This window comes from Bos taurus, chromosome 16 (genome assembly GCF_002263795.3).
Source record: "Bos taurus isolate L1 Dominette 01449 registration number 42190680 breed Hereford chromosome 16, ARS-UCD2.0, whole genome shotgun sequence".
Classification (NCBI taxonomy): Eukaryota; Metazoa; Chordata; class Mammalia; order Artiodactyla; family Bovidae; genus Bos; species Bos taurus.
In genome coordinates this window covers 35,027,545-35,055,241 of record NC_037343.1, presented here as the reverse complement: position 1 = coordinate 35,055,241, position 27,697 = coordinate 35,027,545, and the positions used below count along the sequence as shown (strand labels likewise).

Below are 27,697 nucleotides of genomic sequence, written 5' to 3'. Positions count from 1 at the left end.
TGACCATTGTCAATGGATGGATTATTTTGAAGCAAATCCTCAACATTGTGTAACTTTATCCCTAAATATTTCAGTATGTATCTCTAAACAGTAATGACTCAAAAATAGAACAATGGTACCAGTATTTTCTCAAATATTTTCTAAGATAATTTATAAGACATCTTTAATATAATCACATCACAGTTTCCAATTTTCCCAGATCTTCTCATACAATATATACTTCTTACAGTTTGTTTCAACCAGAATCCAATCAAGGCCCATTTGTTGCATTTGGTTGATGTCTCTTTAAAGCTGTAATCATCTTTCCCTATCTTTTTTCCCCTTGTAATTCATTTCTTAACGATACTAGACAATTGGTGCCTGGTTTCTCATTTTCCAGATTTTGCTGACTGCACCCTTGTGGTAAATTGAAGAGGTTCTTTTTTACTTCGTTTAATCTGGTAATTATGTCTGGTGCATACAGCTTTGATTTAAAAAAAAGACTCTATACTACATGGAGGTCACTATAGTACACGTGTCATTACCTCCATCAAAGTTCACATAATTTTTTTTTGGGGGGGGATGTCAGCAGCCATTAATGATCACTACCTAGGTTTATTATTTCATTCAGAGTTGCCATTTTACCTTACTCTGATTAATTTGTTAGCTGGAATGTGTCTCTAAGCAAAAACTATGATCAACTATTTGGTTGAGGTACAGTTCAGACAGGAAATCAAAGTAACTGACTGTTTTCTTGCATTTATCAGTTTTCAAAGTAAGAAACTGGTTTTCTAGCATCCTACAAAAATGGTCAGTGCATTTTATTTGTTTAGTATCATTATCAGATCACAAATTTAAATATTCTTGATGTGTTTCAGTCTACTGCATTATTGATTAATTCTTAAATTGTCCCATCTCAAGCTAGTTGGACACTTCAGGTTTCTGAGTTCTTTTGATATGACCCTAGTAGTTCTGGATAAGTTTCAGGTATGACAAGTTTTCAGATTAAATATTTTTAAGTACATGCATCATTTGTCTATTCTTTGTTTATATTTCTATCTAGATTTTTCTTTTTTCTAATGTATTAAAAAGCTCTTTATATATTAGGAATATAAGAATATACACATATATGTAAAATGATTAGGAATATGTATTAGGAATATCAGTCCTCTGTGAGAGAAGTTTCAAATATTTTTTCCCATTTTCTTATTTGTGTTTTCACTTTGTGTATGGTCACTTTTGCCATGGCAATGCTAATTTCTGAGCAGCTTGGTGTAGATGAGGTTTCAACAGTTTTATTAGAAACTACTCTTGAAAATAATCACAGTTATTCTTTCAGCTCCACTCAGGGAGTCCATTAGCATTTCATGTTTTCATCTATCTAAAAATAGCTAGGTTGTTTTAACGTCTCCTAGATTTCGACAAGAAGGGTAAGTTTGGGATCATGTCAAGAGGTCACAAAATTGTTGTTCACATTTTCTGGCTAATTATTATTTCACCATGTTTACATTATATGATTTTAATTAGATTTTCAAATATCAGTTAATAAAATTTCAACCTTTTGTTTTCAGCTTTTATTTTTTAAGCTTCTTATATTGCTCTGGTGATATCACTTATTGATATCTGGTTAATTTTTTTCTTGCTGTCCTAAATATTGTTTAAAAAATCTAAATAAGGAAAATATATCATCAGACTATTTCTGTTACAGGATATTCTCCGATTTTCAAAATTGTAAGTAGATTGAAAGAAACCAATATTGTTTTCCACACACAGATAAAAAGAAGTATCTCCTGACAAGTCCTTAGTAGTACATCCTTAGAGTTACAGAACCAGGGTCCGTAACGCCCTAATTTAGGATCCTTGAATTCTCTGTCCATGGGTGGACTTCCAGGGGTGTAAAAAGTCTTTGTAATTATAAAATCTCTTTTCTGAATAGTGTATGGTTCATAGGTTTTTCTTTCTCAACATTTCATTATGAAAAATTTCACAAATATAGAACAACTGGCAGCTTTATATAATGAGCACCTATAAAACCCTTCACTTAAAATTTACTCTTTACAAATATTTTGCAATATTTGCTTCATTGCATATGTAGTTACATATTCATCCCCTACTCACCCTTCAATCCTCCTTGTTTTTAAAATGTATTTCAAAGTAAGATGATGATATCAGTACATATCATCCCCAGACACATTCAGTATATGTATCTTCAAGTAGAATTTACTATTTACGTTTTTTTAGTAAAATTTAAAAATAATAAAATGCACAGAATTCAAGTGTGCTATTCAATGAATTTGAATAGGAATATATTCAAAACACAATCCAAACCCCATCAAGATAAAACACACTTTTAAACCCTGCCAATCAATACTTGCCCCTCACTCAAGACAACTACTGCTCTAATTTTTTTTAGATTTGTTTTTCCTTCTTCTAGAATGCTATGTAAGTTGAATCACACAGTATATACTAAAATATTCTTTAGTGGGTTTTTAAGACTTTTGTATGTCACTGCATGTATTTTTAATGAGCACCTACTAGGTATCCTGTCCCAGGGGTCATTAACTTACTGAGCTCACTGGGCAGGATGTGGGTTTCATGCCACCATTGTTTTATTGTTTTAGGGCATCTGTATAGTCAAAGCTGTAGTTTTTCCAGTAGTCATGTACAGATGTGAGAACTGGGCCATAAAGAAGGCTGAGCGCCAAAGAACTGATGCTTTTGAATAGCCGTGCTAGAGAAGACTCTTGCGAGTCCCTTAGACTGCAAGATCAAACCAGTTGATCTGAAAGGAAATCAACCCTAAATATTCATTGGAAGGACTGTTGCTTAAGCAGAAGATCTAATACTTTGGCCGTCTGATGTGCAGAGCCGACTCACTGGAAAAGACCCTGATTCTGGGAAAGATTGAAGGCAAAAGGAGAAGGGGGTGGTAGAGGATGAGATGGTTAGATAGCATCACCAACTGAATGGACATGAATCTGAGTAAACTCTAGGAGATAGTGGAGGAGAGAGGAGTCTGGTGTGCTGCAGTCCATGGGGTCACAAAGAGTCAGACATGACTTAGCAAATGAACAACAAAAAATGACTGATAAACTGAAAGACATGCTATCTTTCCCCAGAACTCTCAAAACAAAACTCTAATGGAAAATCTGATGACTTCATCCAGATCAACAGGAATTAACATTATGGGATCAGATGAACTGATAAACATGGTTTATAACTTTATGACTTTTTGGAAAATATACTAGTTTTAATCTTTGTTTTCCAAACGAGGTTTCCTCTTATGCTATAACTTACAACAAAGTTGATAAAGTATAGCTTTGTAAACAAAGATGTAATCGTTGTTTTAATCTGTTCTTCATTTCCAAATGTGTTTTGTGCCTCCATGCTGCCCTATGACTTTGTTAATATTACTAGCTGTATTACTTATATCCTGTCTATTTTATAAGGTTGTTGTCTCTTACTGTACCCAACTTATAACTAGGCCCTGTGACAAAACTAATGATGGCTAAACATTTTGAGGAAATAGATCACATTTATGACACATAAAATAATTCTAATAGTGTGATTCTAGGTACGGAAAGAAGCAATAAGGTGAAAACATTTCCTGGATCATAATGGACTAGTAAGACAGAGGATCCAGAGAATCTTTAATTATCAACAGAACCTAATTCAGAAATTAACATCCAAAGTGGCATATCAACAAAAATTTTTGCCAAATCTAAAAAGAATGTCCTAGCACCATGGGACAAAAATTGGTCATGAAATGTCTCCCAGGTATTGCTCAAACTTTGGACCAAGGTAAAGAACTGAGAAATAAAATATTATCTGCCATATCAGTAAAAAAAGATATCACAGTCATCAGTGATTGTAGCCAACTCTGACGGTGAGCTGGTAAGTCCTGAGGGAACTCAGGAAGGAAACAAAGAATACTTACCATCTAGCAGCCATCAGACTGCAGCCACTTCTGATGGTGAGCCCTGAGGAAACTCGGGATGTGAAAACAGGATACTGGCCCCAGATAGCTGAGGTGCATATCAAAGGAATGAACAGAGCCCAAACTCTTGCATCTTCTCATATATAGAAAAGTGTTAAATTCCTTAAATTGAGTTTTCTTTTATTAACTGTAATCTTCTGTGTCCTTTGTTGGATAATTCCTATATATCCTAGCTTCCTCCTCACTTCCTTGGAGCAGTTTTCCCAGGATTACTTAAGATGCTATCTCCTGGACGTCTGTCAAATAAAACATAAATTCTCAAAAAAAAAAAAATTGTATGTAATTAACATTTTATCTGAATTAGCAGTTATCTGAATGCTTGAATTTTATTAAAAATTTCTCTGGGTTTACTGACATTTTGTTTAACTATATATCCCAAGAACCTAACATAGTAGGTATCAAAAAATACTTGAGGCAAGACAACTGAAATATATCAAATAGCACTGGCAAAAGAAGTCCCTAGTGATATTTAGAAAAAGCTTTCATAGAGTGGCATGGAGCAGAAGCTAGGCCATGGGTGAAAGGAAGGTCAGCAAGTTAGAAGAGCTAATATAGGATATTCTGTCAAGAAGTTTGAAGAGAAGAGAAAGATGGGAAGGTAATTTAATGGTTGATAGTTTAGGCTGAAGGAAGAAGACAACAGATGAGTATATTTTTTCTTGCTTTATTAAATTCTACAAATTAAAGCATTTTATGCCAAAATAATTTAGATTTTACTAAATTTCATGCTTTAGGATTTAAATATATACTTTTTTTGGTTTAAGTTAATGAGAGAACAAAGTATACACATTGTCTTTGCATGGTGCTTAGATACTGTGTTCATGATGGTCACTGGGTCTGTTTCTTTCCCTCTTCAGAATCCTGCTGTTAGTATAGAAGTGAACTGCATTGATCTATTACAAACAGAAGGATATAATTTGATAGCTGCTGGAACCTTAAATGGTGTGATCATCTTATGGAATTTTGTAACATCAACTGTCAAAGAAGTGTGAGTTGAATTGTTTCCTTAAATACTATTTCCTTAAAAAGCTGCACTGCAGAAGAGTCAAAGTAACATTCATTACTTAAAAAAAAAAAAAAGCAATACATAAAAGTGATGATAATTTTCTCAAGGAGCCTTTCCTGGAGGTTATCTTTATAAGCAGGGTATGTACTAAGTGTTTAAATCCCATAATGATATGAATAAAGTAAACCTTTATTATTTGTATTCCCAAGTGCTTTTACATTTACTCTTCTTGAGTATGTACTAGAGTATGTACTTTATGTACAAAGAGTATGTACTAAAGTTAGTATATGCTTTCCATGTATAATCTTGTCCAAATATATAACTTTAACAAATATTTAAAATATGTAGTAATTTTAAACAATAATCTAAGAGTTTCAAGCACACATATCCAATTGCCTATTAGCAATTACCATATGGATGACTAACAAGACCCTTAAAGCCCCCCATGCCCAAGATTTCCTCCCAATCTACCGTCCCCCATCTTGTCTGGTATTCCCAGTGACACCAGCGTCAAATGGTGAGAGGTAATTAAGATGGGTTTTCCTTCTCATTCACCACTCCAACACATCCAGTTTATTGGGGTGGTCAAAAAGTTCTTTTGGGTTTTTCCATAAGCTCTTATGGAAAAAGAGCTCCACCCAATACTACAGGGCAGTACTAACAAGGGCATTACATATTCAATTCTACATCTCAACCAACTAGATTTGCTCTGTTCCACAAAATTTACCCTCCCCTGGAAATCTAGTTCTAAATATGCTTACCATTGGTTATAAGGGATATAATGTAACATTGTATTATTTGTTATGGATGGGTTAAAAATAATAACCTTTCCTCAGTTGTGTAATTGGGCTCTAAGTAAGGGCCGTATATCACCCTATATCTAGAGAGTTTCTAAAGTTGTACTTCAAGGTATAAGATGGCCAAGAACCTTAACAATGAATTAAAAATAAAATAAATTCTATTTAAGCATTTGGGGGAAGGAAAGAGGTATAAAGGAGAAGAGAGTCAGAGAAGACAGGGGAAAAGAAGAAGAAAAAGCGAAAGAAATCTCTGCCTCTCCTAGCTACAGTACCTGCATATGTCTTCCTGGACTCTATGCCCCTTTTCAGTCCATGTCAGAGTTTTTACTTTTAGCCAAGTTTTGGGAGGAAATATTCCTTTCTTTTTGGGACTCTGGGTATGCTTTTCTTTGAACCTTAAGCTGAAGTAGCTGTTTCTGCAAACCCTTCCTCTTTACCTCAGCCCAGGGTCTGCTGGGCCCTGCCCCTAGAATTCCTGTCATCCTTCAGTTCCTTTCCTCCAATCCTTGCTTTTCTCACAGACTGTATACGTGTCACTTTATTCCTAAATAATAACACCACACAATTCCTCATCTTCTTATTAATACAGTTTTCACACTGTGTCAGCTTATGTATGACTCACTATTTTGGGAAAGCAGCTACTAGACTAAAAATGCAAAGACCATAACCTACTGCCACAGCTTAAAAGAGATTGCAGCTCCCCTGAGAATATTCCCAGTTCAAAGGTGGAGATTCTTCTTGAATCTATTCTTGAAGGGCTAGGCAGTTTGCCAAGGGATGCATGCAAATCCAGCACCCAAAGAAGAATAACTGACTACAATGGGTCATACAGTGTCCTCTTCCCACAAAAAGGTGATTATATTAAAACAATTGATTTAGAATCACTGGAGTATTTTGCAAAACATATAATTTAACTGTCCAAAGTAATCCAGGTCCAGTTTAAAGACTCTAAAGTTAAGGATGGCCATCTCTACCTCTACCTCAAACTTTGTCTAACAGCCCTTCTCCAGTCAGGAGAAATAGTCCTTCTTTTTCTGTTCCAAGTCCTATGCTTTTTTGAGGGTGCAAACTAGAAATTGTTATTGGTAATGAATAATCCACTTTACCATGCAGTTCACTTGCGGAGCAGAAATACATAAAAAGTTGGAGCTCAACAAGTCATCAAATTTGCAGTCTCCTCCTTTGAGCTTGGTTCACTCCCCAGCAGGTCCTTCATCACTTGTCCATCCAAATTAGGAGAGGTAATTTTCACTAAAGGAAAAAGAACAGTTTGTTACAACATCTATTTCCTATAAGGAATATCAAACATGGCTTTAAAAGCCTACTATGAAGTGCCAGGGCAGATGGTGGGGGACCAGCCTTCTGCTTCCATGAAACTACCTAGGAAGGTGTTTTTGGGAATCTGAGTCAATTGGAGACTGGAGCAGGAAGAATAGTATGATTACTGAATTACCTGCTTTCCTTTTCCGCTTAATTATAAGGTGCTTGAGGGTAGTAACTACATTTTATTCTAATTTCTCACTGTACTTATTCAAAGAGTAGAAATGTATTCTTTAAACTGTATGAAACTTCCAGGAGGTTGTATAAGTTCACTCTCTGAACTAATAGACAAACTGATTGAATTAAAAGACTTCTAAACACTAAAAGATCATGTTGTTATATAGATGTTTATTAAGAAAGAATTCAAATGCTATACTTTTGGGTTTTCTCTCCATGTTCAATGATAATCAACATTTCAGGAGTTGATTACCTCTGCGTGGAATATATAATAATGTACGTTACCTTATTTGTAAATTTTTATCTTGTGAATGTATGCTTATTCCTAGGTATAGACCAGAAGATTGCTTCACTGTAGACCCTGATTTGGACCCTAAACGCTTTAGAATTAATGACATACTATTTCTCTTTCGTAATCCTGAATGTGTAAGGTAACTCAGCACTTACTGATCAAGAAATACTGTCTGGGACTTAAGTGGATGATATAAAAAGAGTTCTCCTCATCCCAGCATTTAGGAAGGTACAATTGAGAGAAGGGTCTTCCCAGGTGGCACTAGTGGTAAAGCTTCCACCTGACAATGCAAGAGATGCAGGAGATGTGGGTTCGATCCCTGGGGCCAGAAGATCCCCTGGAGGAGGAAGATGGCAACCCACTCTAGTATTGTTGCTTGAAAAATTCCATGGACAAGAGGAACCTGGTGGGCTACGGTCCACGGGTCACAAAGAGTCAGACACAACTGAATGACTGAGCACACACACACACAACTGAGGGGAGATATATTTGGACTGACATACTTGGCTTCAGCTTTCTTCCCTATTACTGTTTTTGTAAATGGGTGGCCCTAGGGGGATCTAATTGCCGTGTAGTTATCCAGTTTCCCCTTACCATTTCAGTCCCACAGCAGAGAGGAAAACTGCTCACTTGACCCCACTTGCAGCTAAAATACAACTCTATCAGCACTGATATAAAGCAGAAAAAAAAAAGATTTATAGGGAAAATATGAAAGATCATATGGAAGCAGGTTTCATATGACATCCGCTATAACTGAGCAATCATCATCCATTCCAAGAGAGCAAGGGATTTTTTTTTTTTTTAAGTTTAAGAAAAGGTGTTTTTCCTATTTATATTTGCCTGAGAGCTCTGATTTCAATAGGCAATGAAAAACACATCTCTGGAGAGAAATCAAAGGCTTATGTACTATCTCATCATCCAGAAGTGAGCCAGAATATAACATCTTCCTTACTCCTTGACTTGAAATGTTCTGAGAATATTTTGAGGACCTCATCTGTATATATCTGCACCAGAACACTATGCCAGTTTTCAGCCCATTGTAGCAGAATTAGAAACTATAGAGCAGAAGTTACTAGGTTTTCCAAGCCTCCTCACAGCCACCTCACTCCTCACCATTTCAGTGTCAGAGCCTCTGGGACTAAATGTAGCCGTAACAGTGGGAAAGAACAGATTTTTATTTCCTACACCTGAGCAGTATCCACACTAAAATCCAGAGATGCTAAAAAAAAAAAAAAAAAGTAACCAGCTTAAATTAAAACAGAGGAGAGCACCTTCTGAGTATGAAAAAATATCTTAACTTTTCCTCCTTGGGCTTCCTCCCTCTCCTTATAGGAGATCAAGTCAGGATTCTGTATGTTCTTCATCCCAGTGTGATTCTAGCAAGGGTCCACAGAGTAGCAAGGTAAGCAAGAGAAAAGGAGAGTGTGCCTTCCTGTTATTGCCAATGTTTGCTCAATAATTTGTTGCACGTAGTAGGTAAAATCTTTTTTGTTTTCCCTAAAAAGCAATGTCTAAACTGTTTTTATCTTTTTTCCCACTATTTTTCAAGGCTTTCCTATATGCAATAATAAATAAATAAATTTATTTATTTCATGAATAAAATAAATTACATAGGCTATTTTTATGTTTATTAAATAATAATTTTAGACTATCTCTTTTGCTAAAAAGTATTATATACATTTCACAGAGGAAAGAGACAGCATGTGATTATGTTACAACACAATGTAATGAAATGGTTTTCAAACTGTGTTCTTGGTTTCATATTTTATATTTTTTTATATATTTTTATTTCTAGTTGAGATTTTGTTTGAAGGAAAGTTTTCACTGTATAAATTATTTTAAAAGCACTAGCATAGTGGAAATAATCAGCTTGTAAGGATGTATCAAACAGACTTGTACTTAAATCCAAGCTTTAGAGATGTCACTTAACCTCTGAGTTTCCATTTCTTCAGCAATACAAAAAGGGAATAGTAGAACCTAACTGGTATGGTTGTTAATGGAATTAGAGACATTATACACCAAGAATGTAGCAAGCTCTAGGTATTTAATTACTCTCGTTATTATGCTACACTGGAGCCACTAGGAAAAGGCTGTGTTATAAATACCCTACTTATAAACATGAAAATCACTGCAATGCATCTTTTCAAAGAATTAATTGTAAAGTAACTTTAAAGTTAATGCTTGGAGATATAAATTTAACTATGACAAAAATCTATTCATTCAGTGTATCACATTTCCTTACAATACCATAAATATTCTCTTTTCCCCAAATTCAGGGAAGCAAACAGAGCATACATGAGAGTGAGCTTAAAGGTTAGTATGAAATCGCCTCCCTTTCTTCACTTCTTTGCCACAGGGAGTTTAGGTGAGACTACTTAGAATTAATGTATATTCTTTTTTGTGACTAAATGCTGAGGTGCTATAGGATTCAGTAATCTAAGAGACAGAGTTTACATTATTATGATGCTTTTATAACTATTAACTTTAGATTTTAAAAATCCAAAGTACTACTGAGCTTCTTAGTCTCCAGCCTGCTGCCCTGAAGCTTATACTAGATTCATAAGCCTTTTTTTACTGTATAGGACTCATACTGGATGTATACCTAGTTTTAACTACCATGTACAGTACAGAGGCTTTTGTAATAGAACCCAAAATGAGCTCTTTTAGTTTTTTCCAGTAATACAGGATTCCATTTGTTAAAAGTTTTTTGTTCTCTGCACTGACTGAAGTTCTCTAAGATTTAAAAAAAAAATTTTTTTTTAATTCTAGGGAAAAGAATGTGAGTTTTTTTTTTTTTTCTATTTTCCTACTTGCTTCCTCTTTTATATTCTATAAAATTTGAAATGCCAAGTACAACAAACACTGGTAACTCACTAATTTTCCAACAGGTGAGCAAACAGATGTTGCTGTGAGAGAGCAACAGCCAGTGGACAAAAAGCCTCCCGGAGGCACCAATGAAACAGATGCTCAACCACCACCTATCCTCGTCACTGCACATGAGGACGGACATCTCCGCTTGTGGACTATGGAGGTCAGGGCCTGTCATTTACCTGGAACAGCAAAGAACGGGAAAGATAAAAAGGATTATTGAATAAACCTTAGCCCCCTAAGGTTCGATATAGCATCTAATTTTATTAGTGTTCAATCTTCTAGCCAAATGGCTGGTTTTGCAGTCTACTCACTGAAAATACTACTCAAAAATTTAGGTCAATTTTGTAACTCAAAAGATCAAATCATCAAAACTGCTAAGACAACTACTGTATTTCCGATCTTTCTTTACATTGAGCTACAAATACATCCCACTATATATTTCATTGGATATTTAAATAATCAGTTCAGTCACTCAGTAGTGTCCAAGTCTTTGCAGCCCCATGGACTGCAGCATACCAGGCCTCCCTGTCCATCAAAAACTCCCGGAGCTTACTCAAACTCAAGTCCATCAAGTCGATGATGCCATCCAACCATCTCATCCTCTGTCATCCCCTTCTCCTCCCATCTTCAATCTTTCCCAATATCAGGGGTCTTTTCCAACGAGTCAGTTCTTCACATCAGCTGGCCAAAGTATTGGAGTTTCAGCTTCAGCATTAGTCCTTCCGATGAATACTCAGGACTGATTTACTTTAGGATGGACTGGTTGGATCTCCTTGCAGTCCAAGGGACTCTCAAGAGTCTTTTCCAACACAACAGTTCAAAAGCATCAATTCTTTGGTGCTCAGCTTTCTTTATAGTCCAACTCTCCCATCCATACATGACTACTGGATGGACCTTTGTTGGCAAAGTAATGTCTCTGCTTTTTAATATGCTGTCTAGGTGGGTTATAGCTTTTCTTCTAAGGAGCAAGCATTTTTAAATTTCATGGCTGCAGTCACCATCTGCAGTGATTTTGGAGCCAAAAAAATAAATAAAATAAAATAAAGTCTGTCACTGTTTCCATTGTTTCCCCATCGACTTGCCATGAAGTAATGGAGATGAAGTCATGAAGATGGCAGAGTAGAAGGATGTGTGCTCATCCTCTCCTGTGAAAACTCCAAAATTACAACTCACTGCTGAACAACCATCAACAGGAGAACGTTGGATCCCACCAAAAAAAGATACCCAACGTCCAAGGGCATAGGAAAAGCCCCAGCAAGATTGTAGGAGGGGTGAAATCACATTTAGAATTGAACCCCTTACCTGCCAGAGACGCTTGGAGGGTTCAAACAAACCTTGTGCACACCAGGGCTCAGAGACTCCACAGAGACTGAGCCAGAACTGTGTTTGACTGTATTCTGTGGAGACAGCAATGGAGTGCACCAGGGGCAGGGGGTCTGGGTGCAGTCAATGTGGGTATGGCATAGGGCATAAGCCCTCTTGGAGAAGGTCACCATTAACCCCACCATAGAGCTGCCAGATCTTATGCAGGACTGGGGAAACAGACACTTGGAAGGCACAAATAAAACTTTGTGTACACTAGGACCCAGGAGAAAGGAGCAGTGATCCCACAAGAGACTGACCCAGATTTGCCCATGAGTGCCCAGGAGTCTCTGGTGGAGGTGTGGGTCAGTGGTAGCCTGCTGCAGGGTTGGGGGCACTGAGTGCAGCAATGCCTGCATGGGACCTTTTGAAGGAGGTCACCATTATCTTCAATATCTCCACCATAGTTTGGCCTCAGGTCAAACAACAGGGAAGGAACACAGCCCATCCATCAACACGAAATTAGATTAAAGATTTACTGAGCATGGCCCCGCCCATCCAGTCAGTTTCTCCCATCAGGAAGCTTCTATAAGCCTCTTATCCCTATCCCACAGAGGGCAGGCAGAATGAAAACCACAATCTCAGAAAACTCACTGATCACATGGACCACAGCCTTGTCTAACTCAATGAAACTATGAGCCATGCCGTGTAGGGCCACCCAAGACAGATGAGTCATAGTGGAGAGTTTTGACAAAACATGGTCCATTGGAGAAGGGAATATCAAACCACTTCAGCATTCTTGCCTTGAGAACCCCGTGAAGAGTATGAAAAGGCAAAAAGATAGGACACTGAAAGATGAACTTCCCAGGCTGGTAGGTGCCCAATATGCTACTGGAGATCAGTGGAGAAATAACTCCAGAAAGAATGAAGAGATGGAGCCAAAGCAAAAACAACACCCAGTTGGGGATGTGACTGGTGATGGAAGTAAAGTCCAATGCTGTAAAGAGCAATATTGCATAGGAACCTGGAATGTTCAGTCCATGAATCAAGACAAATTGGAAGTGGTCAAACAGGAGACGGCAAGGGTGAACATTGACATTTTAGGAATCAGTGAACTAAAATGGACCAGAATGGGTGAATTTAACTCAGGTGACCATTGTATCTACCACTGTGGGCAAGAATCCCTTAGAAAAAATGGAGTAGACATCATTGTCAACAAAAGAGTCCGAAATGCAGTACTTGGATGCAATCTCAGAAACAGACAGAATGATCTCTTTGTTTCCAAGGCAAACCATTCACTATCACAGTAATGCAAGTCTATGCCCTGACCAATAATGCTGAAGAAGCTGAAGTTGAATGGTTCTATGAAGACCTACAAGACCTTTTAGAACTAACACCGAAAAAAGATGTCCTTTTCAGTATAGGGGATTGGAATGCTAAAGTAGGAAGTCAAGAGATATCTGGAGTAACAGGCAAATTTGGCCTTGGAGTACAAAATGAAGCAGGTCAAAGGCTAACAGAGTTTTGCCAAGAGAACGCACTGGTCATAGCAAACACCCTCTTCCAACAACACAAGAGAAGACTCTACACAGGGACATCACAGATGGTCAAAACCAAAATCAGATTGATTATACTCTTTGCAGCCAAAGATGGAAAAGCTCTACACAGTCAGCAAAAACAAGACCAGGAGCTGACTGTGGCTCAGATCATGAACTCCTTATTGCCAAATTCAGACTTAAATTGAAGAAAGTAGGGAAAACCACAAGACCATTCAGGTATGATCTAAACCAAATCCTTTATTATTATACAATAGAAGTGAGAAATAGATTCAAGGGATTAGATCTGATAGAGTCCCTGAAGAACTACGGATAGAGCTTAATGACATTGTACAGGAGGCAATGATCAAGACCATCCCCAAGAAAAAGAAATGCAAAAAGGTAAAATGGTTGTCTGAGGAAGCCTTACAAATAGCTGAGAAAAGAAAAGACATGAAAGGCAAAGGAGAAAAGGAAAGATATACCCATTTGAATGCAGAGTTCCAAAGAATAGCAAGGAGAGATAAGAAAGCCTTCCTCAATGATCAGTGCAAAGAAATAGAGGAAAACAATAGAACGGGAAAGACTAGAGATCTCTTCAAGAAAATTAGAGATACCAAGGGAACATTTCAAGCAAAGATGGGCACAATAAAGGACAGAAATGGTATGGGCCTAATAGAAGCAGGAGATATTAAAAAGAGGTGGCAAGAATACACAGAAGACTATACAAAAAAGATCTTCATGACTCAGATAACCAGGATGGTGTGATCACTCTCCTAGAGTCAGACATCCTGGAATGTGAAGTCAAGTGGGCCTTAGGAAGCATCACTATGAACAAAGCTAGTGGAGGTGATGGAATTCCAGCTGAGCTGCTTCAAATCTGAAAAGATGATGCTGTGAAAGTACTACACTAAATATGCCAGCAAATCTGGAAAACTCAGCAGTGGCCACAGGACTGGAAAAGGTCAGTTTTCATTCTAAACCCAAAGAAAGGCACTGCCAAAGAATGCTCAAACTACTGCACAATTGCACTCAACTCACACTAGCAAAGTAATGCTCAAAATTCTCCAAGCCAGGCTTCAACAGTACGTGAACTGTGAACTTCCAGACATTCAAGCTGGATTTAGAAAAGGCAGAGGAACCAGAGATCAAATTGCCAACATCTGTTGGATCATGGAAAAAGCAAGAGAGTTCCAGAAAAACATCTATTTCTGCTTTATTGACTATGCCAAAGCCTTTGACTGTGTGGATCACAATAAACTGTGGAAAATTCTGAAAGAGATGGGAATACCAGACCACCTGACCTGCCTCCTGAGAAATATGTATGCACATCAGGAATCACAGAACTGGACATGGAACAACAGACTGGTTCCAAATTGGGAAAGGCGTACATCAAGGCTGTATATTGTCACCGTGCTTATTTAACTTATATGCAGAATACATCATGGAAATGTCGGGCTGGATGAAGCACATGCTGGAATCAAGATTGCTAGGAGAAATATCAATAATCTCAGATACAGAGATGACACCACCCTTGTGGCAGAAAGTGAAGAAGAACTAAAGAGCCTCTTGATGAAAATGAAAGAGGAGAGTGAAAAAGTTGGCTTAAAACAGCATTCAGAAAACTAAGATTTAAATAACATATAATATTAATGATGAATACATCATTAAACAGTGTAAGAACACTGAAATGTGGACTATACATGAAATTTTAGCTTTCCAAGCTACTGGAAGAAGTTATTACATTATATTGAGGGTCCTAAACACTTTACAATGAAGAGATAACTTTCATTTACTGAAAGACTTTAAATGATTTGGGGGTGGAAAGTAGGGCAGGGGGTTTGAATTAGGTGGACAGAAATGACAGAAGTAAGGATTTGAGTAGACTGATGATGGTGAACAGCAAGGGAGATGGCATCACTTATCGGATTCCTCTCTAGAGGGAAACTCAGAAAACAGCAAGTTTTGTATGGCAGATAGGTTCAACAACACAGGACAGCATACTGTCTGCTGTATAAAACCTCCAACTGATCAGTTGATTCTAACTTATTAGTGAGAAACTCTTGATTCCTGGTGGCTCAGATGGTAAAGCATCTGCCTACAATGTGGGAGACCCAAGTACAATCCCTGGGTTGGGAAGATCTCCTGGAGAAGGAAATGGTAACCCACTCCAGTATTCTTGCCTGGAAAATCCCATGGATGGAGGAAACTGATAGGCTACAGTCCATGGGGTCGCAAAGAGTCGGACACGACTGAGCGACTTCACTTTCTTGGTTTGAAAATGCTATGAAATACTGTAAACAATGATTTTCTCTGAGACGATCCAGGTATTGGAGCAGTGACATTTCGCCCTCCCTCCAAAATAGGTAAATAATAAAAGTGTGTGAACAATAGGAGGAGAAAATATCATATCCAACTAAATCTCAGGAAACAAGTATCAGATTCAAAATTTTTCTTCCTATGTTTTGACTTTTATTCTCCAAGTAAGTACAGAAATGTATATGAAAGTCAGTGATGACTTACACTAAGCACTGAAAAACAACCTGCCAAGTTTGAATCTCTTGCAATCTGTCTTGTACCAATATTCAAAAATAGGTATTTCTGAAAGGACAAATACAACATTCTGGCTTAAAGTAAGTGAGAAACACTTAAATATGAAAATCATGTTTATTTAAAAGGAGAATATATCACTGGAAAGGGGTTGAGGAACTGCATGAAGAGGGTTATCGGAAGTGATAGAAAACAACCTACAAGTATAGAGGTGATGTGCAGTTAAGAGTCTAGATGGTTATAGTTAACAGTTGACCCCACTTTTACTAATATTTAGTTTCAAGGAAATAAGTCCTTATCAGTTCAGTTCAGTTCAGTCGCTCAGTCATGTCCGACTCTTTGCGACCCCATGAATCACAGCACACCAGGCCTCCCTGTCCATCACCAACTCCCAGAGTTCACTCAAACTCATGTCCATCGAGTCGGTGATGCCATCCAGCCATCTATCCTGTGTCATCCCCTTCTCCTCCTGCCCCCAATCCTTCCCAGCATCAGAGTCTTCTCCAATGAGTCAACTCTTCATATGAGGTGGCCAAAGTACTGGAGTTTCAGCTTTAGCATCATTCCTTCCAAAGAACACCCAGGAATGATCTCCTTTAAGATGGACTGGTTGGACCTCCTTGCCATCCAAGGGACTCTCAAGAGTCTTCTCCAACACCACAGTTCAAAAGCATCATAATTTCAAATTATTTTTATTATGAAGAAGAGAAATCATGTTATAATTAGAAGAGAAATCACATTATAATTAGTATACAGCTCTTGGGATAAATTATCTATAAACTCAACTCCAATACTGATGTTTATATAATTTATTATCATATTTTATACAGGGAAGACTACTGAAAGATATTCTACCTTTCACAAAACATGCTGCCATTTCTCTGACATCGCTGTTCACTGATTCATGTACAAGAATACTACTGACTGGAAATACGGGTAAGTCACTGCTGTTATGCAGCTGGCCACAGGTATCTTAACAACCTACATGATATAAAAATGGATATAGGATAACACTGTGACAGTTATTGAAACGGAAGGATACCCAAGCTGCCAAATAAACAGAAGAATGAAAGGATGTCAGGAGAACCTATTTCATTTCTAGCTCTGTATTTAAAGCAAGACATATGATTTCTTCTGTCATTAAATTGGGTATAGGACTGTTGTTCACTTGCTCAGGTGTGTCTGACTTTTTGCGACCCCGTGGACTACAGCATGCCAGGCTTCCCTGTCCATCACCATCTCCCAGAGCTTGCTCAAAATCATGTCCATTGAGTCAGTGATGCCATCCAACCATCTCATCCTCTGTCATCCCCTTCTCCTGCCTTCAATCTTTCCCAGCATTAGGGTCTTTACTAATGAGTCAAGTCTTTACATGAATTGGCCAAAGTATCGGAATTTCAGCTTCAGCCATCAGTCCTTCCAATGAATATTCAGGATGGATTTCCTTTAGGATTGATTGGTTTGATCTCCTTGCTGTCCAAGGGACTCTCTCAAGAGTCTTCGCCAACACAACAGTTCAAAAACATCAATTCTTCAGCACTCAGCCATCTTTATGGACCAACTCTCACATCCATACATTACTGGAAAAACCACAGCTTTGACTAGATGAACATTCGATGGCAATGTAATATCTCTGCTTTTTAATATGCTGTCTAGGTTGGTCATACCTTTTCTTCCAAGGAGCAAGCATCTTTTAATTTCATGGCTGCGATTTTGGAGCCCAAGAAAATAAGGTCTATCACTGTTTCCATTGCTTCCCCATCTATTTGCCATGAAGTGATGGGACCAGATGCCATGATCTTCATTTTTTGAATGTTGAGTCTTAAGCCAGCTTTTTCACTCTCCTCTTTCACTTTCATCAAGAGGCTCTTTAGTTCTTCACTTTCCTACACAAGGGTGGTGTCATCTGCATATCTGAGGTTATTGATATTTCTCCTGGCAATCTTGATTCCAGCTTGTGCTTCATCCAGCCCAGCATTTCCATGGTGTATTCTGCATAAAAGTTAAATAAGCAGGGTGACTATATACAGCCTTGATGTACACCTTTTCCGATTTGGAACCAGTCTGTTGTTCCATGTCCGGTTCTAACTGTTGCTTTTTGACCTGCACACAGGTTTCGCAGGAGGCAGGTCAGGTGATAGAGTATTCCCATCTCTTGAAGAATTTTCCACAGTTTGTTGTGATCCATGCAGTCAAAGGCTTTAGTGTAGTCAAGCAGAAGTAGATGTTTTTCTGGGATTCTCTTGTTTTTCCAAAAGTTGTTGGCAATTTTATCTCTGGTTCTTGTGCCTTTTCTAAATCCAGCTTGAACACCTGGGAGTTCTTGGTTCACATACTGTTGAAGCCTGCTGCTGCTGCTAAGTCAGCATTACTTTGCTAGCATGTGAAATGAGTGCAATTGTGGGGTAGTGTGAACATTCCTTGGCATTGCACTTCTTTAGGATTGGAATGAAAACTGACCTTTTCCAGTCCTGTGGCCACTGCTGAGTTTTCCAAATTTGCTGGCATATTGAGTGCAGCACTTTCATAGCATCATCTTTTCAGATTTGAAATAGCTCAGCTGGAATTCCACCATCTCCACTAGCTTGCTTGTACTGATTCTTCCTAAGTCCCACTTGACTTTGTACTCCAGGATGTCTGGCTCTAGGTAAGTGGTCACACCATTGTGGTTATCTGGATCATTAGATTTTTTTTTTTTTTTGGTATAGTTCTTCTGTATATTCTTGCCACCTCTTCTTAATATCTGCTGTTTCTGTTAGGTCCATATCATTCTGTACTTTATTGTGCCATCTTTGCATGAAATGTTCCCTTGGTGTCTCTAATTCTCTTTCCAACTCTACTGTTTTCCTCTATTTCTTTGCATTGTTCACTTAGGAAGGCTTTCTTATCTCTTCTTGCTATTTATTGGAATGCTGCATTCAGATGGGCATATCTTTCCTTTTCTCCTTTGTCTTTTGCTTCTCTTCTCTTCTCACATATTTGTAAGGCCTCATCAGACAACTATTTGGCCTTTTCACATTTCTTTTTCTTGGGGATGGTTTTGATCACCGCCTCCTATTCCATGCTATGAACCTCTGTCCATAGATCTTCAGGCACTCTGTCTATCAGATCTAATCCCTTGAATCTATTTGTCACTTCCACTGTATAAGGGATTTAAGTCATACCTGAGTGGCACAGTGGTTTTCTCTACTTTTCTTCAATTTAAGTCTAAATGTGACAATAAGGAGTTCATGATCTGAGTCACAGTCAGCTCCCAGTCTTGTTTTCATTGACTGTATAGTGACTCCATCTTCAGCTGCAAAGAATATACTCAGTCTGATTTCGGTATTGACCATCTGGTGATGTCCATGTGTAGAGTCATCTTTTGTGTTGTTGGAAGAGGGTGTTTTCTATGACCAGTGTGTTCTCTTGGTAAAACTCTGTTAGCCTTTGCCCTGCTTCACTTAGTAATCCAAAGCCAAACTTGCCTGCTCCTCCAGGTATGTCTTGATTTCCTACTTTTGCATTCCAGTCTCCTATAATGAAAAGGATATCTTTTTTGGTGTTAGTTCTAGAAGGTCTTGTAGGTCTTCATAGAAGGTCTTCTTGTAGGTCTTCAACTTCAGGTTCTTCAGCATTATTGTTTGGGGTATAGACCTCGATTACTGTGATAGTAATCAAGGAAATGAACAGAGATCATTGTGTCATTTTTGAGATTGCATCTAAGTACTGCACTTCAGACTCTTCTGCTGACTATGATGGCTACTCCATTTCTTCTAAGGGATTCTTGCCCACAGTAGTAGATATAATGGTAAGCTGAATTACATTTGTCCATTCCAGTCCATTTTAGTTCATTGATTCCTAAAATGTCGATGTTCACTCTTGCCATCTTCTGTTTGACCACTTCCAATTTGCCTTGATTCATCGACCTGACATTCCAGGTTCCTAAGCAATATTGTTCTTTACAGCATCAGACTTTACTTTCACAACAGGAGACATGCACATCTGGGTGTTCTTTCTGCTTTGGTACAGCCTCTTCATTCATTCTGGACCTATTTTTCCATTGATCTCCAGTAGCATATTGGGCACCTACCAACCTGGGAAGTTCATCTTTCAGTGTCACATCTTTTTTCCTTTTTACACTGTTCATGGACTTCTCAAGGCAAGAATGCTGAAGTGGTTTACCATTCCCTTCCCCAGTAGACCACGTTTTGTCAGAACTCTCCACCATGACCCATCCACCTTGGGTAGCCCTACATGGCATGGCTTATAATTCCTTTGATTTAGACAAGGCTGTGATCTATGTGATCAGTTTGGTTCACTTCCTGTGATTGTGGTTTTCACTCTGTCTCCCTCTGATGGATGAGGATTAGAGGCTTGTTGAAGCTTCATGGTAGGAAGGAATGGCTGTGGGGAAATCTGGGTCTTGTTCTGGTGGGCAAGGCCATGGTCAGTAAACGTTAAATCCAATTTTCTGCTGATGGGTGGGGCTGTGTTCCCTCCTTGTAGTTTTGGCTAATGGCATAATGGTGACCTCCTGCAAAGGGACTTATGTCAGCACGCCATGGCTCCATGAACTGTTTAGTTAGTGCCCCTGACCCCGCAGCAGGCCACTGTTGACCCATGCTCCACCAGAGACTCCTGGACACTCACAGGCAAGACTGGCTCAGTCTCTTGTGGGGTCACTGCTCCTTTCTCCGAGGTCCTGGTGAGCATAAGGTTTTGCTGTGCCCTCCAATAGTCTGCTTCCCCAGTCCTGTAGGATTTCTGTAGAGGACTCCCATCCCCTTATTTGCATATTGGGAATAATGTAAAGATTTTATTTATAATCTTAAAAGGGTTATGTGGCATTGACCTTCATTCTAAAGGGAGTCATGCACGAGAAGAAAGGGATTATTTGTTCTTTATAGGGGACTTTTATTGTTATAACCAATATGAAAGTGAAAGTGAAGTCGCTCAGTCGTGTCCAACTCTTTTCGACCCCGTAGACTGTAGCCTACCAGGCTCCTCTGTCCATGGGATTTTCCAGGACTGGAGTGGATTGCCATTTCCTTCTCCAGGGGATCTTCCCAACCCAGGGCTTGAACCTGGGTCTCCTGCATTGTAGACAGACGCTTTACCATCTGAGCCACCAGGGAAGTCCATAACCAATATAGTTGGTCTTAATTTTTTCATGTAACACTATTTTTTTAATGCTTCCTTCCTATTTCCTCTCTTCTTTTGAATTAAGCCTAAGCTTTCTTTTCTTCTCTCAAGCTTAGCCTACCCTTCTTCTTATCACAGCCAACCCTTATTTTCTACTGTAATCTTGAGATCTGCATCCAGATATTGCTATTATACTAATATTTAAATTCTATGTCTCCTCTTTTAAAAACTAATTTTTCATTTCAAAGTTACCTTACAAAAGTCTCAATGTATTATTTTGTATTAACAATTACCTGAGTCTTCTGGAGATTGTAGAAAACAATTATTTATGTTTGCATTCAGTATTACCAGTAGATTTACAACATTTATTTAAAGCTATCTTTATTTAAATGAACTTATTTACAAAATAGAAACAGACTCACAGAGACAGAAAACAAACTTATGGTTACCAAACAGGAAAGTGGGGGAGGAGGGATAAATTAGGGTCAATATTGGAAAAGACTCTGATGCTGGGAGGGATTGGGGGAAGGAGGAGAAGGGGACAACAGAGGATGAGATGGCTGGATGGCATCACTGACTCGATGGACATGAGTCTGAGTGAACTCCGGGAGTTGGTGATGGACAGGGAGGCCTGGCGTGCTGCGATTCATGGGGTCGCAAAGAGTCGGACACGACTGAGCGACTGAACTGAACTGAACTGAGGGCTTGAGATCATCAGATACAGACTACTATATATAAAACAGACAAGCAAGGTCCTACCGTAGAACACAGTATACAGTAATGGAGACAGTGACAGACTTTATTTCCTTGAGCTCCAAAATCACTGTGGATGCTGACTGCAGCCATGAAAACAACAGGTGCTTGCTCTTTGGAAGAAAAGCTATGACAAACCTAGACAATATATTCAAAAGCAAAGACATCACTTTACCGACAAAGGTCCATATAGTCAAAGCTATGGTTTTTTGAGTAGTTGAGTATGGATGTGCGACTGAACCATAAAGAAGGCTGAGCACTGAAGAACTGATGCTTTGAACTGTGGTGTTGGAGAAGACTCTTGAGAGAGTCCCGTGGACTGCAAGGAGAAAGAAAACCAGTTAATCCTAAAGGAAATCAATCCTGAAAATGCACTGGAAGGAGTGTTGCTGAAGCTGAAACTCCAATACTTTGGCCACCTGATGTGAAGACCCAACTCATTGGAAAAGACTCTGATGCTGTGAAAGATTGAAGGCAGAAGAGAAGGGGATGACAGAGGATGAGATGGCTGGATGGCATTACTGATTCAATGAACGTAAGTTCTTGCAGACTCCGGGAGATTGTGAAGGACAGGGAAGCCTGGTGTGCTGCAGTCCATGAGGCTGCAAAGAGTCAGACACAACTGAGTGACTGAACAACTATATAGCACAGGGAAATATTATTCAACATCTTGCAGCAAACTATAATGGCAAATAATCTGAAAAAGGATATACGTATATAACTGAATCACCTTTCTGTCCACATCACACATTGTGAGATTTCATTTTGACACTGCCAACACGTAGCTTGCCACATTACTCCAATATCTGGTTTTCACTTGCAGACCACTTGTAATATCAATCTTCTGGCAGGCTTTAACTGGTCTATTAGTGCCTGGGGACACAGCTGGGTCTGTGGCTCCTTCCTGAATAGCACCATAAGGGGCTTCTTCAGCATACTCCATCTTCCACCCCCCACAAGCAGCTGCAGTCTCCCTGGAAACAAAAGCACTGGATCATCCTTTCCAACATTATTTACTGAATAGTTTAGTAGCTGTTTAATGTCATCAATTCCTATGATTTTTCCAGTCGACCCAACCATACATGCAAAACATGCAGTTTAAGGGTCTCACTTCCAGCTCCTACAGCTTTAGCTCCTTCATGCAGCTGATCAGACAGAAGTTCTAGTACATATGCATGCATATGTGGAGTACTAATTGTTGCTTGGAACCCCATAGATTGTGAAGAATCCATATAAAGGTTTTATTTCGCATAGTGGGAGCAGTCTGAGGCCAACATTACTTCAAATACTTTACCTTGAGGATTCCATTTTTGTGGAGGTTGTGGATTAGCTCTGAGGGGCTGGCATCACCACATTTCTAGGCCATCGCTAAGAACACTTGGAGCAGGTACAGAACCAGTGCAGCAGTGGTGCCCTGGGGTGTCTCCAAGAGTGAGACCACCCCCCGCATGGTCACCACCCTGCTCGAGTCCCTGCTGTAGCTGCTGCAGCGGCACTACACCTCTCAGATACTATTTTACTTACCATTTTAAATGCTGAAATCAAAACAACTTGATCAAAACAAGTCTGAGTAGTATTAATAATTACTTAGACAAGAGAATATCTAATTAAAAATTCCAATGTTTAAATTTCATGCAGAAGGACACGTTATCCTTTGCAATATCAGTTCCTTCTTGGAATCACCTCATGATGAAAAGGTAAGAACTTCAGTTTTAGTTTAATTAATGAATCAAGACATTTACTGAGCATTTCTCTGTGCCAAATGCCACAAAAGCTAGAAATACAGGACAAGACTACCTACTCTCAAGTCATATGTGATACTACTGAAACTTAAGCTATACGACAAGTAACAGTGGTCTACTGGAGAAAATAGGGGATGAATGAGTTGAGTGAGCAAACAAGCCGCTGGTCATTCTGCATCTGCTTCATGTTTTGACTTATTTGTTAGAGTCTGCCCAGAGCTTAAGAGCATCATACATCATGCAGTCCTCCAGTCATTGCCTTTATCTTATACAACTTCATAGAAGGAAGTTTCATAACCTTTCCTAGAAGCCCCGCCTGGTACCCAGACATTATTATTTTCAAGAAACTCTTCCCCTATAGTCTAAAATCATCCTTATGATTAAATATGTTATTCTATTTTTAGTGTTAATGCAATGTAAATGTCAGTTGATAACCATTTAAATATGTACTTCCTGGGACTTCCCTGGCAGTCCAGTGGTTAAGATTCCATGCTCCCATCGCAAGGGGAGCGGGTTCAAACCCTGATTGGAGAACTAAGATACCAGATGCCTTGCAGCATGGCTAAGACAAACAAACAAAAAATGCACTTCTTGTGTGCGTGTGTGGATATGCCAATATATCTACATATATTATAAAAATTCAAAACTAATTAAAGACTACAGCAAGGAAGCACTATTTTATCATAGGCTTATTTCCCTGTAAGTTAATACTTCAAATCCAAAAGCCAAATAGTAGCTTAAACAGAAATGTTTTGTTTCTGGATTATAGGTATTGATATTAATGCATAGATACATAGATTAGGATGGGATTCTTTGCAGAGTGTTTTAGAATGCTTATTGTTTCAAACATTATTTCATTTGATCTACAGAGTTTTTGTTTCCAAGAACCCATTATAGCTTTTATAAAATTCAGATACTTAGCTTCAGTATGACTATCTTCAATTTGCAGAAGGGAAATCAGAAAGCAGCTTGCCTGGGATCACATCATAATTAATGATGAAGACAGAGCCAGAATCGGGGTTCCTGTCCTCTAATCCAATGCTCTTTCCACATGTAATACATACCACCAGCAAATGGAAAGCACTAAGTTTCAACTTACTGTATCAACTATATGGCATGCTGTGATAGGAACAACAACAATCATATGCTTGAATCATGTGTGAGAAGAAGGTTATCTAATTGTTTTCTCTTATCTGTGATAATTATCAATATTATATTAATTTTAGCAGATAAAAAATACAATTCAAAACCTACATTTTCACAAACGGACTTCCTACAAACTGGCAACTGAGACCTTTCAAAATTCAGAGAAAATATTTAAAACAAAGTTATGTGTTGATACTGAATTAGAATAATAGTGGGATTGATTTTTAAAAGCATTTTCACTAATTGAAAAGAAGAGGATCTATTTTAATAACATATCTAAATTCTTCCCTATCCAACCTCATTTCAACCTTCTCTTTATTTGAACAATGTGATTTTCCAGTTTGTATCTGGCTGCCTATTTATAAATGCACAATGGACTCTGGTCATAAAACGCCTCATTATTACATACACTAATATGTACCATGCATTAAACAAGATTCAGTTATGGATTACAACTACAGTGAAAACTTAATAAGTCAGTCTATAAATCAGAGGTTAATCTGGTTCTCTTGAGGCAATACTGTTTAAAAGATGATCCATGGAATACCAATAGTCTAAGAGATACACTAGTCAAAATCTATCTACATAAAGACAAATAATATATGTTCACATGCTTACAGAAAAAAGTTTTATTCCATGTTTTTTTCTAATTACTCGTTGTAATACACTAGGGGGAGTCATAAAATCAGTTTAATAAGTGGCAAGCAGTACTTTTGTGAGAATAGAAGAGAATGGAGTGGAATGAAATATTGTGTTGGCCAAAAAGTGTGTTTGGGTTTTTCCATATCATTTTACGGAAAAAGCCAAACAAACCTTTTGGCCAACCCAATACAATTGAATAGAACAACAGATAGTATCAATTGTGCATTATACACAATATAGATTAAGTATCCTTTGTGAAGGATACTGAAACTTGTTTCAGATGCATGTGCAGGTACCACATGTGTTTACTGGGTCATGAAGTAAACTGTATTTCTTACTATAGATATGGTCCATATTAATGAAATCCTTGCCTTAAGAGAATTCCGTCCTGTGGCAGAGAAAGAACCTTCGGGCAACCAATGTTCTTGAAAAGCTTTGAGAAAATAAGTAGAAGGGGGTAGACTTTACCCTGGTTCTCTAAGAGTAGGGAACTGAATCAGAAGGTCAAGAAATATTGGAAGAATTGTGCCTAACTTACCATGTTAAAGTCTAAATGAATTTGGGTCTCATAGAACTCCGAGCTGCCAGAATTCTATCTCCCACATAGATAACCAGCAAGAAGTAAGGACTTAGTCTGGATTCATCAGTAACAGAGAAGGAACATGTTTTATGGGGATATAACTACAGAATAAGTCTCCCAATTGACAACTCTAGTCCACATGCTTTAAAATTGGCTGGAGCCAATTTAGAGGCTCTAAACTTGAGGATAAGTCACATCCTGAAGTGTCAAGATGTCTTTGCAAGAGAATGAGCTGGGTCCAATCCTTTTGTTAATTCTTTGTGGTATGTAAGTAACATATATATCCCTCAATCACCACCAACACCCCCCCTCCAAAACAAACAAAAAAACAATTAGCCAGGAATCTCTGGATAAAACTTGGAAATAGGAAAAGTCTTCTTGCCAATCTCCCCTTTGGTCATCTTCTTTTAACTCTGCTTTCTCTTGCTTCTGATATATTATATACAATATTACTATATTATATAGTCCCCCCACAACCCTTCTCCTAAAGATTTTCTTTCATCTAGTCTTCTACTAGTTTTCAACTAAATGAATTGCTAATCCTCAGTTAAATGATAAGCTGCTAAAGGTATAAGATATTTCCTGTCCCAGGGATATGCATAGATTAACAAATATCTAAAAATAGAATTTTTGGTACTTCAACAAGCAATAGAAGAGATAACTGGAGTGGGGATTTCACTGTCTTGTACAGATGTCTACACCATTCATTCATTAGCTTAGCTCTTTAATGATTAATGTTTTTGTTCAAGATTGTATTTGGATCGGTATGTACTTATTAAAAGAGATATGCTTTATTGTTACTCTCTAGAAATTCAAGCAGCTTCTTGCCTGGCGTGCTCATTCATTAGAAATTGTTCAAATAATCTATGTAGAAGAGAAACAAGTGGTACTTACTGCCTCCATCGATGGCTCAGTAAGGTATGGACCTTCATATTGCGAATTCAGGTTGTATGAGGTCAAGGATTTTAAGTTAAACTTTGAGCATATACCATAAGTGGAATCTTGATTAGCTGATTAAAACAAATAAAAGGTGGCACCAAAGGGCTTTGAGAAGGTAGTCACTAATTTGTAATTTTCCACACTCAAGAAAATGAGATGCCATGCTCATCGACACTAAAAGGTATACTTTCAATACAAGTGTTCTTGTAGACTTATTTCAAATCATTAAGCAATATGGGTAGCTCAGAGAGATAGACCCAAGCCCAGGGAAGACTACAGGATACACAGGATGAGAAGTCATTACAAAATAGAGGAAAGAACAACTAATGCTGAGAAAAGTGAAAGTGAAGTAATTGTTTCAATGAAAATGTAATTGACATTAAAAGTCTACTTGTTTTTGTGGTTCTTTTCTTCCTTGGTTGCTCCTCTTACTTCAGAGGGGTGAGCACAGTGCTACAATTGGAGCAAACAGAGATGATTTACTAGGACGAAAGCCTCCCCTTAGGATCAGCTTTTTTAAAAACTGAAGTTTTAAATAATAAATATTAGTTTCAGATTATAACACAATGACTCAATATATGTATATATTGTAAAAGGATCACCTTAATAAGTCAACACTTGTCACCATACATAGTAATAAAAATTTTTTTTCCCTTCTAATGAGGACTTTAGAGATCTACTACTTTGGAATTAATAACTATAGTGGCCATGGTCTACCAAACCTACTTGTTTTTAATTGCCTAGTGATGCTAAGTATACATACATAAAACGCTAAAAATACATACACACACACATATATATACACACACATAAAGAGAAAGGAAATTTCATGACCATTCTTGAGACAAATTGCTACATATAATTCAAACCATATTTCAAAAAGATACATGCAAGCCAGTGTTCATTGCAGCACTATTCACAATAGCCAGGACATGGAAGCAA

The 27,697-nt window shown here is 38.1% G+C and overlaps 1 protein-coding gene, 1 non-coding gene and 1 pseudogene across 4 annotated transcripts in view; 1 reads left to right on the top strand and 2 right to left on the bottom strand.

Moving 5' to 3' along the window:
* The window catches only part of WDR64 (WD repeat domain 64), a 121,022-nt gene that overhangs the window by 75,381 nt on the left and 17,944 nt on the right, over nucleotides 1-27,697 (top strand). For 2 of the 3 annotated variants that reach the window (XM_024976544.2, NM_001205438.3), the window contains 8 exons: nucleotides 4,834-4,964; nucleotides 7,609-7,710; nucleotides 8,904-8,973; nucleotides 9,848-9,884; nucleotides 10,460-10,602; nucleotides 16,660-16,765; nucleotides 23,345-23,403; nucleotides 26,625-26,734. In XM_024976544.2, the coding sequence (XP_024832312.1) occupies nucleotides 4,834-4,964; nucleotides 7,609-7,710; nucleotides 8,904-8,973; nucleotides 9,848-9,884; nucleotides 10,460-10,602; nucleotides 16,660-16,765; nucleotides 23,345-23,403; nucleotides 26,625-26,734 (758 nt within the window). The remainder of the gene's footprint in view (nucleotides 1-4,833; nucleotides 4,965-7,608; nucleotides 7,711-8,903; nucleotides 8,974-9,847; nucleotides 9,885-10,459; nucleotides 10,603-16,659; nucleotides 16,766-23,344; nucleotides 23,404-26,624; nucleotides 26,735-27,697) is intronic. The other variant, XM_059875574.1, reaches the window with a different exon arrangement.
* On the bottom strand, nucleotides 20,875-20,946 carry TRNAC-ACA (transfer RNA cysteine (anticodon ACA)). The gene has a single exon. It is a non-coding gene; the product is annotated as a tRNA-Cys (tRNA).
* Nucleotides 22,400-23,183, bottom strand: LOC101907876 (protein-L-isoaspartate(D-aspartate) O-methyltransferase-like; annotated as a pseudogene).